This window comes from Octopus sinensis, linkage group LG2 (genome assembly GCF_006345805.1).
Source record: "Octopus sinensis linkage group LG2, ASM634580v1, whole genome shotgun sequence".
Classification (NCBI taxonomy): domain Eukaryota; kingdom Metazoa; phylum Mollusca; class Cephalopoda; order Octopoda; family Octopodidae; genus Octopus; species Octopus sinensis.
In genome coordinates, this window is record NC_042998.1 from 186,304,329 (window position 1) to 186,323,351 (window position 19,023).

Here is a 19,023-nt window from a genome sequence, read left to right on the forward strand (position 1 = left end):
AGTAAGATTCATGATGGTAGAATCCAAGGAGTATAAAGTTCCAATGCTTATTTGAGGTGTTTGTACTTGCTATTCTCTTACCTTTTTTTTTTTGTTTACATTGTTTTAGTAATTACTTTTTGATGACAAAAAACAAGCACACATATTCATGCATACATAATCACCTTCCATACACACACACACAGACACACACACACACACACACTATAACTATACAGAATATTTCTTACTTCATGAGCTGAGATGGTTTGCATATTGATCTGAGTAAACATTATGAAACTATTAATACACTAACATAAGCATGAAAATGATTATGTTCTATATATCAAAATATATTTGTTTGTTTTAAGTATAGATTTAATGTGAAATGAACCCTGGAGTATTTTCATGCTGTGTATTTGTTGTGTGTGTGTATGTTTGTGTGTGTGTGTGCATGCATACACAGCTTTTTGCTGTCAGATCATTTGACTGTATATTTAGATGTTTTCTCTAATGTTAACCAAATATGGTTAGCACTTAGTTTTTGTCAAGCAAAATCAAACAAGGAAAGCTATGTTCCTTACTCAAATGTATAATGATTGTTGTAAGATTTAAATTTATGATTATGCAATGTGTTCCTCAATATCTCAAACTTTCAGCTATTATCTTGCTTTTGTAAAATGAACATATATCTAATGTATGTGTATATGTGTTTGTGTATGTCTATAGATGTTTTTCAGCAACAATTTAATGACACATCACTTCTACACTTCTCTAAACATTCACCTGTGAGACTGGAAAAGGTCTGCAGTGCTTGGAGATCCTTGAAACTCCTTAACAAACCACTGTAATCATCTTTTGTAAATTGATAAAATCTTATCTTATGAATGTCTTATGTGTGTGTGAGTGTGTAAGATGTGAGGTTATATTAGATATAATTGTTTCATTAAATATATGTTTCCTTGATTTAAGGAATCAATGTCACTTTTCCAGTGCAACCACTAAACTGCTTCTGTAAAAAATGTTGTTTTCATAAGCTGTTTCATTATTCCAATGCCATGCATGTAGAAAGGGTTTTTTTTTTTTGTCAATTTCAAAAACACTCAATTGAACTGTTGTATTAGTGTCCCTTTATCCCTTATCTTCCCAACCTAGTCATTACCTATCCTATCCTTCAAACTAATAAACTGTTATACACCTTTCCTTTGCTGCCCATCGTAAGGTGGACCTGAAGGCACTTAATAAGACAGAGCTTGATGACCACAGACGGGTAAGCTATTGTTGTGTGTTAGCCTACTTTTGGATGCATGTTATAATCCTCCCAAATATTATTTTATTGTTAATGTTTGTTTTGTTTTTTTTTCATTTCCCCTTACAATCTTCTACGTAAATCTATTGCTGCATCTTTCTTAATTATCCCATGCTTATTTATCAAATAGTCAATTACACACCTGACTCCATCTGCCAGTTCTATAATTTAGCTGAATAGAAACAAAAATTGCTAACTTTCACTTAAGATTAATTTCTACATCTCATCCTGTTCCCAGACAGAATATCACTGTTACTAAAGTCATACTTTTTATCATTCAGTCTCAAATTGTTTCAGAAAATTTACTGAAAAAGAGTTTGTGGGGTTTTTTACATTTTTTTTTTCCTTTTATGTTTTGGCATTTTTTTATGGTCAATACCATTTCATTAAAAAAAAATGAATCTGTTGCATTGTTTATTATTCAGCTTGCAGTCTTGTGAATTCTCAATTTATATTCTTAGCTGAAATTACCTTATTCATTCCTTTGCTTTCTTTTCCTCTGGGTTTGATAAATACCAGGCATATATATATATATATATATATATATGAATCATGGTTTGTAGTCATTCAAAAGAAAGTAAGAAAATGGTTATATAACATTTAATACAAAATTATTATCTGCAAAAAATCAAACATAGTCCCTTACAGCTGTTTCAATTAAGCCTAATAGATTAAACAGCAATTATTTTAATCATTATATTAGTCAAAATCTCTTCAGAGAGGTGGAAAAAAGATATACTGTTAGATCTTTTAAGTGTTGTATTTTAAAATCATCACAGCAGACTCAGTATATAGTCTGAAGCTGACTTGAGTATATACATATATGTATATGTGTATTTATGTGTGTGTATCTGTGTGTGTGTGTGTGTGTGTGTGGTAATAAAATGCCTACAGCTAGCTGGATGGATTCTCTGAACTTTCAAAACAAGAGAAAAGGAGACATTGATGATCCTTTGGAGGACATACATTCTCAGCTGCTTGGACTACTGCTCCCAACTATGGTCATCACACACTGTAAAATCCATGGTGAAACTCAAAGCAATCCAACAAAGCTACACTGAGAAAATCGTCTCGATGCAACATATCAGCCACTGGGAAAGACTTAGAGAATTAAAACTCTTTTCCCTGGAACAAAGGTGGGAAAGATATACAGTAATATACATCTGGAAAATCCTAGAAGGCCTTGTACCAAACTTTGGCATTGAAAGTTATTCAGACTGCAGAACGGGGCACCACTGCATAGTGCCAAAGATCTTAACATCACCATCAAAATACAGGACAGATATTGCAACACCTTGGGCTTCAAGGGCCCACAGCTCTTTAATATCCTTCCAAAATGCTGGAGAGACCTGCATGGTGTGGATGTAAGTGTCTTTTAAAAAAAACTGGCTCTCTTCTTGTCAAGGGTTCCAGATGAGCCTACCTCACGGCAGGACACACAGATGAGGGCAGCAGCATCAAACTCCCTCATTGACCAGCTGCCACAAATCAGAGGAAGTTTCAAATAGTGGTGTAGCTCAGTCAACGGTGGTGCCTCAGCATGACTGCAGCATTGAAGCTGAAACATTTTAAAATAATTTAGATAATTAAATATATGTATGTGTATGTATATGTATGTATATGTATGTATATATATATATGTATATATATATGCATATATGTGTGTGTATATGAATATATATATATATACAAATTGAGATAGGGGTTGTAAATGCAACCCTCTATGGGATAACGTATATCCAATATACTGCTAGTGAAGTACCCAACAAAGTTAATACATAAATGTTAATGATTGCGATGCAATCAATTCATTTACTGTATTTACCATAAATTACTAATACAAGATAAGAAAATGGAGAAATACATCTAAATCAAATATCAATTACCAGATAGAGTATATATAAAAAAGAATATAAATACAAGTAAATATAAATATAAGTATAAATTAGATCTTACAGCTGTTTCGTCCATGTCGATAATTATGTCTCATTTTACCAAAAGGGCTAATATTGGTAAAATGAGACATAATTATCGACATGGACGAAACAGCTGTAAGATCTAATTTATACTTATATTTATATTTACTTGTATTTATATTCTTTTTTATATATACTCTAATTATTATACAACATTACTCTTTTATGTACACTTTTTTAAGTACATTCCTTTATGTACACTAATTTGTTCTGCTTTTTATATTTAACCCTGCAGTCTCTTATGTGGTGGTTTAATAAAGTATGTGATTGAGTATTATCTGGTAATTGATATTTGATTTAGATGTATTTCTCCATTTTCTTATCTTGTATATATATATATATATATATATATATATATGTATATATGTGTCTACGTATGTGTATATATATATATGTATATTTATGTGTGTGTATGTATATGCATATGTATATATATGTATGCATATGTATTTATATATATATATGCATATACGTATATACATATACACATGTATATACATACATATATATGGAAATATATATATATACATATATATATGTGTATATATTTTTGTATATATGTATATATATATTTTTGTATATATGTATATATATATTTTTATATATATGTATGTATGTATATGTGTGTGTGTGTGTGTGTATATACTTGTATATATATATATATATATAGGTATGTATGTATATATGTATATAAATGTATACAAATATATTTATATATGTATGTGGTGTGCTAGAGAGACAACTGCACTGGTATGGTCATGTGGTGAGAATGGATGAGGATAGCTGTGTGAAAAAGTGCCACACCGTAGCGGTTGAGGGAACATGTGGAAGAGGTAGACCCAGGAAGATCTAGGATGAAGTGGTGAAGCACGACCTTCAAACATTAGGCCTCATGTATATATGGGATTTAGCTTGATCAATGATATTCCCTTCCTGATGAAATTTGCCTTTTAAAAGAAATTGATATTTTGAAAAGTATTTTTTATTGTAGAAAGCCCTATCTAGAGCTACAATATATGTGTCAGCTTTTTTAAAAAACAGAAAAAAATGTGTTGTGTAAAGATGCTAATATTTCAATGAAAATCTTTTGAATTTCGAGGATAGTTTATGTACATTTCAAGTTTAATCAACAAGAAGATTGTAACTATTTTTACCAGATGGAGTCTAGTGGTAACATTTGACATGTGCACTTAATGTTGTCTGTGGTAGCTTTAACCAAGGGGAAATTATGGGATATTATATTCATTAAACCATTTTATTTGAATTTTTCAGTGTCTTGTAGTTTTATTTTTAAGTCTTTTTGTTTTAATTAATCAAAATTTATGAAATATAATATTGCAGTTTTAAAAACGATTTTGTTTGTGACATCCATATGTATGTCTAAATATCGTACAGAAGTTGCAAAAATTAAATCCTGAATTTATTTTTTGTATTTTCTTTCTAAAAACATATTTGAGAATACTGCTGAAAATCTTTCATAGTTCTTCAGAGGGCTTCTCAAATCTGAGTAATGATCCAAGTTCAATTAATAATACCAAGTGAATATTTCTAGCATATAAGTCAAATAATATTACATGCAGCTGAATCTAACTTTCAGGTCTGTGTTTTGAACTTTCAGTGTATCTATTTGTTTATTTAACATAAAGTCGTTGTATTATATTTGTGTTTGTGTTCTTTATAGAAGCCATTGTTTTTCTTTTTGCGCATTTGTTTTGTTTCTATGAAACATTAGGTTTTGTTATGAAATGCACATTTTGAATGTTGTTTGTTGTTTTATTTAGGTTGTTTTTTATTATTATTTGTTATCAACTTAGAATTTCTGCTTGCATTGAAAAATATGTTTTCTAAACGAATAGATTTCTGTTTTTACTCTAAGCATTAATTTAGACTATGCAAATATGAAAACATAATTCATAGAAATAAGAATTCAGTTATTTACAGTAGATCCTGTTGTGTTTTCTCTTAAATTTAATTTGGAAACGGGTGAAACACATTTTCTTCTATTTTTCTATATTCCACACACGGCTTTAGCTGCTATCATTTTTGTACCTATAGTTATTACTGAAAAATATAAGTTTAATATCTATCATTATTTTCTCTTATTTTATAGATTATTTCAATGTGCTTTTGTTTTTCTTTTTTTTCTTTTTACACTGAAAGCAATAACTGTTTATGTACAAATATTATCTTCAGAATTTTTGCATCTCATATTATTTACTGCAATATAAATTTTGTTGTATTTATTTATTATATTGTTAGGATCCAAAGAATTCTTTTTTTACTTTAAAATTTTAGAGGTTTCTATCCTGTTTTTTTTTTTTTTTCTGTATCATAGTTCTATGGTTTGAGTACAAACTGATTTAATCTAATAATGGAAGTACTGTTGTAATTAAGATTAAGTGACAATAATGCTTATGATCAACTAGTAAACAGTAGTGTATTTGCATATGAATTCCTTAAATTTAGTTTTAAGTAAAAATTGATATCTTGTATGTGCTTGACACGAGATTTTATTTGAAATTGTGTTGAAACTAAAGCATGTATCATGATAAATTCATGTACACTTTTATACCCACTTCTCTCCCCACTACCCCCCTTCATATACATACACTAGTATATATTATTAAGTATAAAATGTCTTCATTCTGAATTTATAGCCTGCTACTGATAGTCTACTCCACTGTACCTCCGAGGTGTTAAGCTAAAGTACCTCTGTTTTAAGTGTTATTTAAAATTAGTTTTATCAACAACATATATTTCTTGTCTTTTATTTCAAATTTGGTTTCCTAATTGTCCATGAATGTCCACCTCTCTAAGGTTTCGGTTATTAAGTTTGCATTATAATTAATATAGAATTTTCATTTCAGCTTGATTTTTAAAATATTTTAAAAATTCTATTGCTTATGTCATAGGCTGTATTGGTTGATGTTGCTGATCATAACTTTACACAAAATAGTATTCTTATTTAAATAAAAGATTAAATAATGCAGTAGTTAATAAAGAATACTGTAATAAATCTTATAATAAAAGAAATCATTACTATTGTTATTTAGCCAGAAAAGGGTGATTGAAGCTAAAGACTTTTGTGAGTCTTCTGACACTGGTGAGGCTGATATGATTGACATCCAACTTCAACTTTTCTATGATGATGTTAGTAGCAGACAGAAACATAAGCAGTGTTGGAATTTCAGAGGGATATTGTACTGGGGAAGAAAGATTGCACTCGCTTAGAATACATCTGCACATGTATATTTTGCAGTTTTAAAGAATAACATTCTTTGTGAATAATCATGAAAGTGATGCCCTATAAACTAGTACCTGTGTGACACTGTTCCTTGTCAAGCACATTTAACTCTTGCTTGTTCACTTTAGTTGCAAATAGATGTCCTAAAAGTCACAGCTTTAGCTTATGAAATCAATCAGTCTGTATAACATTGCACATTTTATCACACTATTTATATACTACTAGTTGCACTATCAATATACTAATTCTATAGAATATTCCCCTTAATAGAGAGTTATTTAAAATGACTTGACTCTGAACATATGTACCTGCTACACAATCCCATTATCACAGTGAATAACATTTTTATGACATGAATACATGAAGCTAAGGAAAATTGTACCATGAAGCTTTGTTTGGGATGCTTACAACCAATTATTGTCCTGTGTTTAACTTTGTATTGTAAAGAATGAGATAAAGTGAAGGTGCTCTTTTAAACTTCAAAAACAAAAATTGCAAACATTATTTTAAGTAAAATTTTAAAAATTGATTTAATCTCAGCTTAGTCATCGAATCTATGATAAAGGAAAGTAATTATGTGGTCATTATAATGGCAAATCAGATAACAAGACAATCACAAGATATCAACTGACCATCAGAAAAAAAATTACCTTAGATAAGAGAGAATGAGATAGTACCCAGATCAAATAGGCTCTGTATGTAATTAATGTTGTCTGCCACAACTCAGATATGTTTGTGATTACATCCATATCTATTTTCCTGCTTGTTTAAACAGGAAAAGTAATAAAAGACAAGACAGGAACAAGACATTATATAAATATAGAACAGTTATTTTAAATCCTATTTGTTTAGTTATATGTAGAGCAAGACAAATGATACTGGCCCTTGGGGAATTGTTTTATATCTATTTTGGCCATGTTGAAGAAATTTTTAGTATCGTGTTGCTTCATTTAACTCATTTACTTCACATTAAGTCATAGTGCTAAATAATCTTTATCCTTTTGGCATCTAGTTGATTATTAGCTCATCTGTAGTGATATGTATACTTAGCACTACTTATTTCTCTAGTTTGCTGCAAATGCAGCTATTTTATCTGAGAAAACAGAACAATACTCAGATGGATATTATGCTAAAAGTTTAGTAATATCTTCTGCTCTGAACTAAAGAGAATTAACAATTCTAATAAAAGCGTATTTATAACCTACAATGGAAATATTGAATAAATGAATGCAAAATATTTCAATCGTCTATTTCCTATACAATGTAAAATACTGCAATTCTTGTTTCCTTGAAAACCAATATTTCTTCCTCAAAATCTTCCGTATTCGATATTCATTGAAACAAACCATTTGTGGATGCTTTCCTATAGCATGGTTTTCATAGCAGACTGTCATATAATAGAATGAATGTTTACTTTTAGCAACCTTGCATGAAAGATGTTTCTGTGTTCTTTTGAGAAAATATCTCCAGCTCCACTGTCAGACCATGATCATCATCTTGTTTTCTAGTAAAAGTGTCTGATATCCTTATTTATTGGTTTTTAAAACTTCAAGGAATGTATGGCTAATTCTGTCATTTGTATTTGTTGATCCTTCAAATATTTCTGCCATTTCAATTCAATATCTTTCTGTAGTTGTTGATAAGTTTACATATGTATAAATAAACTTGCATGCTTATATCAAGTTATAGATTATCAATGGACTTGCTTACAAGTCCATCACTTGTGTCATACATTATACTCAACTTAGTATAATGACAGCTCTACATAGCCCCTTCACTTCAGTGTACATTAGTAAAATAATAAATTTCTTTCTGATCTAATATTTGCTGATATTAAGTTGGTTTATTATGTTAAACTTTTCATGAAATAACATCTTTCACTTTCTTTTATGGAGTTGAATAGTATCTTTCATTTTCTTAATAGTTCAGGTGTGCAACCTGAAGTCATCAAGTTATTTTGTCAGTCAGGTGTTGTTCCTAAAAGCTTGTAACAGTTTAAGGTCTTAATAGTTTAAGGAGAACTTTTGCTTTCAGATTAAAGTAATATGCAGAGTTATATATAGCTTATTGCTAAGGCAAATACCACATATTCCTAAGCTATTAAGGTACCTAAATTGCTCCAAATTTAACTATTTTACATTAATTTCCCTAATTTTTCAACTTCCATGCAAACTTAGTGAGTTCAGCATTGTATCTTCTGATGATCAGTGCTACTACAAGCTCATTTCTTTCTACCAATGTTCCACCTATTCTTACTTGATGAACTTTTATAAGAAATTTCCTAACATGCCTAATACTATCTAACAGTGCTAGTCATGTGATCAGCAAGAAGAAATACTCATTATACATGCATAGTGGGTAGGTGGGTATTTGTGGGTGTATAGACAGGTTATTTTTTTTTCCTTTCATATAGATTATGTGCAACTGATCTGGGAAACTAAATGTGTACACTTGTACACATATTTACAAAACCAAAGACACATACAAAACATTGAGATGTATTTAAGTGAAAATTTCCTCTGCTTAAGAAAGCTTAAAATTCTGCTCTCCAATTTCTTTGACACCAAATATTTTTCCCGACAATTATGGTTTGCTTTATATCTTTCTTCCTTTTCACTCCTATTTAGAATGGAATGTTTTGTAATCCTTTTGCTCATGGTCTGCATGATACATATCTCAATTTTACATCTGCTATTCTTAAACATCTTTTGTAGCCTTTCAAAAGAAGACATGACTTTTAATCTAGAGAAGGAGTTAAATATTGTCTTCAATATTAAACTCTAAATTGCTATTGGATGCCTGTCTTTCCTCCTCTTCAAACCATTGATCCGTTCAATTTTCAGCTTGTTTCTTCTTTAATATTACTGCTGCAGGAGTACTGTCTGCTATAATTAGTTCCTATTTCCTTCATATTGCATAGTTCCTATGTCTTTTATATTGTATAGTTCCTTTTCCCCATATATTGCATTTGAATTCAGATTAATACACCCTCTTCAGATGGGTAACTTTAAGATGGGGTAGCTGTAGAGAATTGGTTTTATTTCCTGCTTTCTCTGCTTGTCATGGCATGTCTGATTATACCTGCAACAAATATTTCTATTCATGTGGGTTTTCTTTTTTCTTTTTATATTTGTTATATAATAATTATTTTAATAATGTGTTAGTGTATTTGTATTTTGAGGTTTAATTTCATCATGTTGCACTTAGCAATATTCATTTTTTTTTCTTTTTCCAACATTATGGGTAAGAAAGACCTCATTAATATTCCAAGCTTTTAAAAAATGTTGAAAATTATATCTTAATTTAATACTTTATTACTCAGTTTTTTCCTTAAAATTCAATAAATTTTGGCAAATGCTGACTACTCCTACATAGGTATTTTAATTAAATCTGAATTTCGTTCTTCTCTATATATTGACCCCATATTGACTGAAACAGCCATTTACATGTAAACTTTAATTTGATGAGATACTCACATCCATAGATTATGAGAGGAAATTTATTAAAAGGTCAGCAAAGAAAATATTTATTTGTAATGGTTCTTCAGAATTTTTCAAGTCATTCTACACAGTGTCTATTGTACTGACAACTTCTGTTATAATATAATATTTACAATAGTAAACATTAATCACTCTTAATGCCAGTAGCTTCTACTTTGTATAAATTTATGTGGTCGCTTGTAGCACCTTCAAATTTCCATTCAATAACAACCTTTCCTTTGTCTTCTTTAGTAATGTTTGAAAGAATTTTTCAATATTGAGTTGTTACCAAGTTAATATAACAAAAAAAAAAATTGATGTATTTTACACATAAGATTCAGGGCTGTAATCCTGAAATGTTAAATATAATATTCATAAAATATTTAAAATTCAAACAAGTTTCAATATACTTTTGACCAATAATGAAATAGAGTATTTAGTGATGAAACAGCAGAAAACTTAACATTGTTCTGTAAGAACTCATTTCACATATTCAGTTACCAGTCACTGTTTAAAAAGAAATAATTGCTACTGTCAATCTCACAATTTTGTAAGTATATGTTATTTATCCTATAGCATCATCCAATACATGGATCTGGTGTTTAATTATACTGCTTATTTGGATCTGGGGATTGCCAAAATTTTATCTTTTTCTCAGCAATTTTACAAGACCCTTCTATTTGTTTTATGTTAAATTTTCATTGTTCCAATTTAGAATTGTCTGAGAAAAATTTCTTCCACAAGTGTTATGTGTAGAATTCTTACTCTGATTATCTTTTTTTAAAGTAGTTTTTTTTAATTTTTTGTTTGGTTTTACTTTTTTAACATTCATGTGTTTGTATTAATTTTGCTTAATATTCAGTTTTGTTATAAATTGTTTTAGTTGAATTACTGATTGAATTCTGTAGCTGAATAACTTTAAATCATATATATATATATTATATATATATATATCTATATATATATATATATATATATATATATATATATATATATATATAGACCACCCATGTGTAAAACATACTGGAGTGTGTGTGTATACATACATATATGCACACATATACCAGTTTGTTTTACATATGAGTGGTCAATCCTTATAGTTACTAATGTATTTGGGTACTCATGAACCATTGGTTCACTGTTAATTTCATTGGTATGGTTTTTCAATTTTTAGATATGAAAAGATGAACTTCATTGCAATTATGTTAGTCAGCTCCCCATCCAACCCAATCCAGTATGAAAAACAGGTGTTAAACATTGATGATGATAATGATAAACACCTCTAAGCATATTGTTGTTAATTACTGATCTGTAAAATTGTCATCATCATCATTTAATGACTGCTTTCCATGCTGGCATAGGTTAGACAGTTTGACTGGAACTAGTAAGCCAGAGAGCTACACCAGCTTCCAGTCTGATTTGGCATGGTTTCAATGGATGGATGCCCTTCTTAACACCAACCACTCCAAGATTGTAATGAGTACTTTTTATATGCCATCAGCACAGGTGCTTTTTACATGCCACCAGCACAGGGGATTTTACATTCCACCAGCACAGGTGCTTTTTACATGCCATCAGCACAGGTGATTTTACATTCCACTAGCACAGGTGCTTTTTACATACCACCAGCACAGGGGATTTTACATTCCACCAGCACAGGTGATTTTTACATGCCATCAGCACAGGTGATTTTACATGCCATCAGCATGGCTGCCAGTTATATGATACCAGCATCAGCCATGACTAGGATTTCACTTGGCTTGATGAGTCTTCTCAAGCACAGCATATCACCAATGGTCTCAGTCACTTGTCATTACCTCTGTGAGACCCAGCATCTGAAAATCACACTTTACAACCTTGTCCCATGTCTTCCTGAGTCTACCTCTTCCACAGGCTCCTTTCACAGTTAGAAATCACAAAGGTCTCAGTCGATTGTCTGAGACCCAACATTCAAACAACATGCTTCACCACCTTGTCCCATGTCTTCCTGGGTCTACTTCTTCCACAGGCTCCCTTCACAGAGATCGCAAAGGTCTCAGTCGATTGTCTGAGGCCCAACATTCAAACATCATGCTTCACCACCTTGTCCCATGTCTTCCTGGGTCTACCTCTTCCACAAGCTCTCTCTACAGAGATTGCAAAGGTCTCGGTCATTTGTCATCATCTCCAAGAGGCCCAACATTCAAAGATCATGCTTCACCACCTCATCCTATTTGAGTTAATTGTTAGAGATAACTGTTTATCTGTTTGGCAAGTCTGTTTAGTTTATATATCTCAGTGACTTGCTTGCTAATATTTTTCAGACAATTTATAAACTGGAAAGTGAATGATTTATGAAATGGAAAGTGTTAATTACCATTGGATATTATATTCCAATACTGAAATATTTATGAAAGTAAATTTCCAGTGTTGAAATATTTACATTGAAATGAGATTTTACTGTCTGTTCTGTTTAGAAGTTTTGTAATTTAATCTCTTCAATAGATTGTTTTGACTAAAATCTCTATAATCTTAGTTAGAAGTCAATAACTTGGCACAACACTTAAACTGCTATAGAAGAGGCTTAAGGATCCTGGAATTGAGACCTGCATTGTCAACCTGTAAGAAATCATCACCATCATCATCATTTAACATCCGCTTTCCATGCTAGCATGGGTTGGACGATTTGACTGAGGTCTGGCGAACCATACTCCAATCTGATCTGGCAAAGTTTCTACAGCTGGATGCCCTTCCTAATGCCAACCACTCCAAGAGTGTAGTGGGTGCTTTTATGTGCCACCGGCATGAAGTCCAGTTTGGTGGTACTGGCAACAGCCACGCTCAAATGGTGCTTTTTATGTGCCACCTGCACAGGAACCAGTCCAGTGACACTGGCAACAACCTCGCTCGAATGTTTTTTTTCACGTGCCACCAGCACAAGTGCTAGTAAGGCGATGCAGGTAACGATCACGCTCGAATGGTTTGTTTAACGTGCCATCAGCATGGAAGCCAGCTTGTTGCCCTGGCAACATTTGATGAAACTTATCACCAAGCCTCACACATCATTTCTGCTAAGATAGTATGAAACAACTTCAATAATAATACAAAAAATATGATTTAATTGAAACTTAAAGAAATGGACAGGCATCTTTGTTTGCAAGGAGACATTTAAGTATTATAAAATCTTTTATATAGTATGGTATTGCATTGAGATTTGTTTCTTTTTAGCATGCGTTAACTCTCTTTTGGTTTTATTTTTTAGTCTAGAATATATTCATAATAATGTAGCAAGTAATTTTGACAATATTTCAGAAATTTAGAAGTTTGAAATTGGCACCTTTTACCAAGATGTCATTGTTAACTTTTTAGTAAGTTTAGTCCCTTCTTAGACTGTTTCCTCCTTCATAGAAAATCTTTTACTATTCAAAAGAAAAAAAAAATGTTTTCTTTCTTTCTATCAAATTCTAGGTAAGAAATATTTCAATTTAATTTCATGTTCATTAATCCTGCCTAATGTTAATATTTGAATTAAAAATTGATTTCTGTATTGTATTCTGTATTTATGTTTAAGGTTGTAAAACCAATGTTGTTGTTTCATGTCATTTACTACCTCCAATTACAGGGTGAGGCTCTGCGACAGAGTCTGTTGACAAAATATTATGGCAAAGATTATTTTCGAACAAGGCGAGAGAGTATTAATGCCAATTCACCACAGATGAAAAGCTTAGGAATTATTGGACCAGGTTCTGTAATGGTCAGCCGAGCTGAAATGACTCTCCATGAAGTTCAAGTTAGTATTTATTTTTCATTTTAACTTTTACTTCATCAAATCATCATCAGCATCAGTATCATTTAACATCCATTATCCATGCTGTCTTGGGTTAGAGGTTGTGACCAAAGCTGGCAGGCTGTGTGGCTGCACCAGACTCCAATCTGATTTGGCATGGTTTCTACACCTGCATGCCCTTCCTAATGCAAACCACTTTACAAAATGTGCTGGGTGCTTATACATGGCACTGCACAGGCACTTTTACATGGTGCCACACAATAGTTTCTATTATATTTTGGGTTTTTATATTTAAGATAGATGCTTGATATGGTGCAGTAGTCAGAATTTACACTTTCAAAGAACTGTTGGTTCTTCAAATGTCAATAACATTTACTCTTTACTCTTTTACTTGTTTCAGTCATTTGACTGTGGTCATGCTGGAGCACAGCCTTCAGTCGAGCAAATCGACCCCAGGGCTTATTCTTTGTAAGCCTAGTACTTATTCTATCGGTCTCTTTTGCCGAACTGCTAAGTTACGGGGACGTAAACACACCAGCATCGGTTGTCAAGTGATGTTGGGGGACAAACACAGACACACAAACATATACACATACACACACACACACACATATATATATATATATATATATATATATATATATACATATATATACAACGAGCTTCTTTCAGTTTCAGTCTACCAAATCCACTCACAAGGCTTTGGTCAGCCCGAGGCTATAGTAGAAAACACTTGCCCAAGGTGTCATACAGTAGGAATGAACCCGGAACCATGTGGTTGGTAAGCAAGCTACTTACCACACAGCCACTCCTGCACCTACAGGATTGTTTAGAATATTTTTATGTTGGGGTGGGATATTGTGTTTTCTTTTCATTTTATGAAAACTGTCAATTTAAACTGAACACCTTCTACCATCAAATATATTTGGAAATGTCTGTCTTTTTAGGATTGATAAAATAGGCATTAGTGTCATTGAGGTTTTCTGATATGGTATATCATTTTCTCATTGTAACTAATCATAAATCAATTCCTTTGTCATTTCCGACTGCATTTAATCACCTTTAACTTGGATCAAAGGATTGACAAATTTCACTAAAGTTCAAATAAAATTACATCTTTGTGTAAATTATTTTGTTTTATCTCGTTCATTTTCTAGTGCCATTTAGACAAGGAAGGTGCCTCTGATCTTATCGTGGACCTCATTATCCAGAATGCGAGCAACCAAATATTCTTACAGACTGTTGAACTTGGAATCGCTTTACTGGAAGGTGGCAACAGTGTTATTCAGGCAAGCCAGCTTATTGTATTTTTGTAAATAATACTGTGTAATCAAATTTTTCTTGTATTTAACATAAAGACTTATTTTGTGAGTGTGTTTATTTATATGTATATATAGATATAAATTAGAAATGGAAATCAAAATAATGAATTGAACAATTGAACAATTAAATGATTTAATCATTAAATGATAAATTCAATTCACTTTTATTATTTTATACAAACAAATGGCACATCTAGTAAATTACAGCTATTTCAACACCATTAAAAAAAAACAGGTTTTTCAAGAATAATAAAATACTGTTTTAAATATAATGAGGTTTCATCAGACAGACATGTCTTCTTAAATATCTTATGAAAAATCGCAATTGAAAATTTTCATAACTGCTGACGCGTTTCAAAGAATCCACTTTAATTATATATATGTATACTGAACGACAAAAAAAAAAAAACTTGCACTGTAAAAGATTATTTGTTTCACACAAGATATTGAGATTATATAGATTTTATCATATTTCTGAGTAGTTTGACATTAGGAAAATATCACTGACCCACAACACCACTCACTTTTGAAAACAAGGATTGCAAGTAGGGTTCAAACTCACTCACTCTTCATGAACATAGTAATGCTCGTGAATACATCTTTATGAAAAGCATGATGCAGGGTCAAAATGTTGACTCATTGAGTATAAAAGGCACCCAAATTTTATACTGTCATTCATTTCCCGAATGCAGTAAGCATGCCTAGACTGACATGAAATCAGAGGGAGCAAGCTATCAGATGTCTCCATGGGTCAACATCTGTGGTCAACGTCCGTGGGTCATTGCTAATGACTTGAACTCCATAGGGAGTCACCACAGATCTATTTGTGCAGTGACAGTTCACCACCAACTGAGATCTTTCAATCTGTCTTGTCAACATTCGGCTAGAAGTCATATCCTCATAGATCGTCATCAACGGGCACATTTGCAGTGGGCTCAAAAACATCAGAACTGGCGATATCAGCAGTGGAGGACTGTAGTCTTCTCTGATGAAAGTCAATATTGCATTTCTGTGGTAGATGGCAGAGAAGAAGGGGTGAATGTCATGCTGATGGCTATGTAGGGGAGAGAAAGTCATAAGGACAGAGCATCATGGGCAAAATGCTTAGCAGTATTTCATCTGCCGTTACGTTCTAAGTTCAAATTACGCCGAGGTCAACTTTGCCTTTCATCCTTTCAGGGTCGATAAATTAAGTACCAGTTATGCACTGGGGTCGATGTAATCGACTTAATCCGTTTGTCTGTCCTTGTTTGTCCCTTCTGTGTTTAGCCCCTTGTAGGTAGTAAAGAAATAGGTATGGGGTGAGATTGCACTCAACCAAAGACTCGGACTGGTGGTCTTCCAAAACATTGGCCAAGCTGGAGCAGTGGAGTAACTGTTACTTGCTACATCAACCAGGTGTTGAGACCTCACATTGTGCAATATTTTGCCCGTCATTCGAATCACGTGTTTCAACATGACAATGCCCATGTCCATACTACCAGGTTGAAAACAGACTTCCTCCACCAGCACAACTTCCAGACACTGCTATGTCCTGCCCTAAGTCCAGACTTGAACCTCATAGAGTATCTGACAACTGTGACACAACTCACTGCAAGTTTTAAAAGAGTGTGGACTGCTATCCCCATGGCCTTCATCAGCTGTTTGGTGTATTCAATGCACATAAGATACCTGGCAGTAATCAACGCTAAGGGTGATCACACAAGATATTGAATTCATCTCTTTGGATCCAGGACACCCCGTCATCACATGACACTATGTGATGTCAAACGTGTTTCAGGAAATTACATTTTATCATCAGTAAAGAATGGTTTCTTAATTATCACTCTTCAGTCAATGTTATGGCAGTCCATTAATAAACCAGTTTCTATTTAGTATATGTGTGACATTTCTTTTGCTGATGTTAGGAAGGGCATCCAGCTGTAGAAACTCTGCTAGATCAAGATTGGAGCCTGGTGCAGTCATCTGGCTCACTAGTCCCCAGTCAAACCATCTAACCCATGCCAGCATGGAAAGTGGACGTTAAACAATGATGATGATATATATATAGACATACACACACATAGAGAGAGAGAAGAAGAGGTTAATCAGAACATAGGAGCTGTGGCCATTGCCTTCACAGGATCTGTAATACCAATGAGATGTTATGGTGAAGAGTATGAAGGCTGTTCTTAAACATATTATTGTCTGGCTTAACTGGGTAACTTATTCCATCAACTATATTAATACTACTACTTGGTTTTTGGGTTCCTTTAATCAGGTATATTCAGGTGAAAGCTTTGGGACCAGAATAAATTGTCCCATTTCTCCTGCCAATCTAGGTCATCTACTTTTTCTTCACTGATTAAGTAAATAAAAATGAGAAGTAATTATAAGAACAATAATGATATGTGTTTGACATGAGAGTAAATTTTAAATGAATATGAATGCATTATTTTTAACAAAACGATATATCATGGCTCAGTCTCTACAAGTTAGGTTAGTTCTATCTAAACTCACTGCACTAAATCACTAAAGAACTAGTTCACCATTTGGTCATCAATCCAAGCATTGTCACAATCATTATTTCATGCTCTTAGCAAGGCACATTTCTCTCATTACCTCACTATATACACTTGTAAAAAGGTATTCCAAATCTGAAGGTGAGTAATTGGTATTAGAAATACTGTAGTCAATACTTCAATCTCTGACTTAGTATCATGATTGTCCCAGATTGAAACTGGCACTGGAAGGACCTGCTGCATATACTTGAGAATATTTGGGTGCTCCATGATGATAATCCTAACTTATTCTAGTCCTCAGTGGCAGCTTTTCTAATATTGGTGAAAAATAAGCCTTTTGTCAGGTGGTTTTCTGTAGACTGAGTTCTCAGTGGTCCATTGCTGCAAAATGCATCTCTCTCTATTGCAATACCTTTGTGCCATGAAATCAAGATGCTAAAGCAAAGATGGTGTTAATGTGGTCATTGCAATTGATCACAACCTAAATCAATTCATGTAGAAATTTTCACTGTGAAGAAGTAGGTCACTGACTTTGCTGATTCAGTGACCTACTTCTTCACAGTCTATTATCACTACTGACTGTCCTTCCCAGAGAGGTAAAATAGCTTGCTGTTACTAGCTTCTACCTTTTGTTGATGATGGGCTCAGATTGTGAGGCTCGGCTTGTCTCAGGGTTTATTGGGCAGAAACAATTTGTAGTACTTAATTTAAAAAGATGTAATAGCAGTCACTCCATCATGCAATCAGTCTGTTTCTCTTGTCCATCCTAGTTTGGTTTTGTTAATATCTCTATATATAGGCGCAGGAGTGGCTGTGTGGTAAGTAGCTTGCTTACCAACCGCATGGTTCTGGGTTCAGTCCCACTGCGTGGCATCTTGGGCAAGTGTCTTCTGCTATAGCCCTGGGCCAACCAATGCCTTGTGAGTGGATTTGGTAGACGGAAACTGAAAGAAGCCTGTCGTATATATGTATATATATATATATATGTATGTGTATGTGTGTCTGTGTTTGTCCCCCCTAGCATTGCTTGACAACCGATGCTGGTGTGTTTATGTCCCCGTCACTTAGCGGTTCGGCAAAAGAGACCGATAGAATAAGTACTGGGCTTACAAAGAATAAGTCCCGGGGTCGATTTGCTTGACTAAAGGCGGTGCTCCAGCATGGCCGCAGTCAAATGACTGAAACAAGTAAAAGAGTAAAAGAGTATATAAGCGGCAAAATGTCTGTCTGTGTGTGTGTCCTGTATACAAATCCACAATTTTTCAGTTAGAGGGATCGCACTTTCTATGGTCATTCAAAACCATCCAAGGGTGGTTGTGCAATATCTTTACATTTCCCCAGTCACTCCGCAAAGCCATTAAAAATTCAATAGAAGTGACTTTTTTTTGTGAATTTTCTATCTAAATCCCAATCAAAATGCCTGAAATTTGATACGCCAATTGAATGC

The 19,023-nt window shown here is 32.9% G+C and overlaps 1 protein-coding gene across 12 annotated transcripts in view; it reads left to right on the forward strand.

Moving 5' to 3' along the window:
- Positions 1-19,023, forward strand: part of LOC115222534 (inositol 1,4,5-trisphosphate receptor type 1) — a 324,840-nt gene that overhangs the window by 259,027 nt on the left and 46,790 nt on the right. For 9 of the 12 annotated variants that reach the window (XM_036500553.1, XM_036500548.1, XM_036500552.1 and 6 more), the window contains 3 exons: positions 1,202-1,249; positions 13,589-13,756; positions 14,911-15,042. In XM_036500553.1, the coding sequence (XP_036356446.1) occupies positions 1,202-1,249; positions 13,589-13,756; positions 14,911-15,042 (348 nt within the window). The remainder of the gene's footprint in view (positions 1-1,201; positions 1,250-13,588; positions 13,757-14,910; positions 15,043-19,023) is intronic. The other 3 variants (XM_029792802.2, XM_029792828.2, XM_029792859.2) reach the window with 1 other exon arrangement.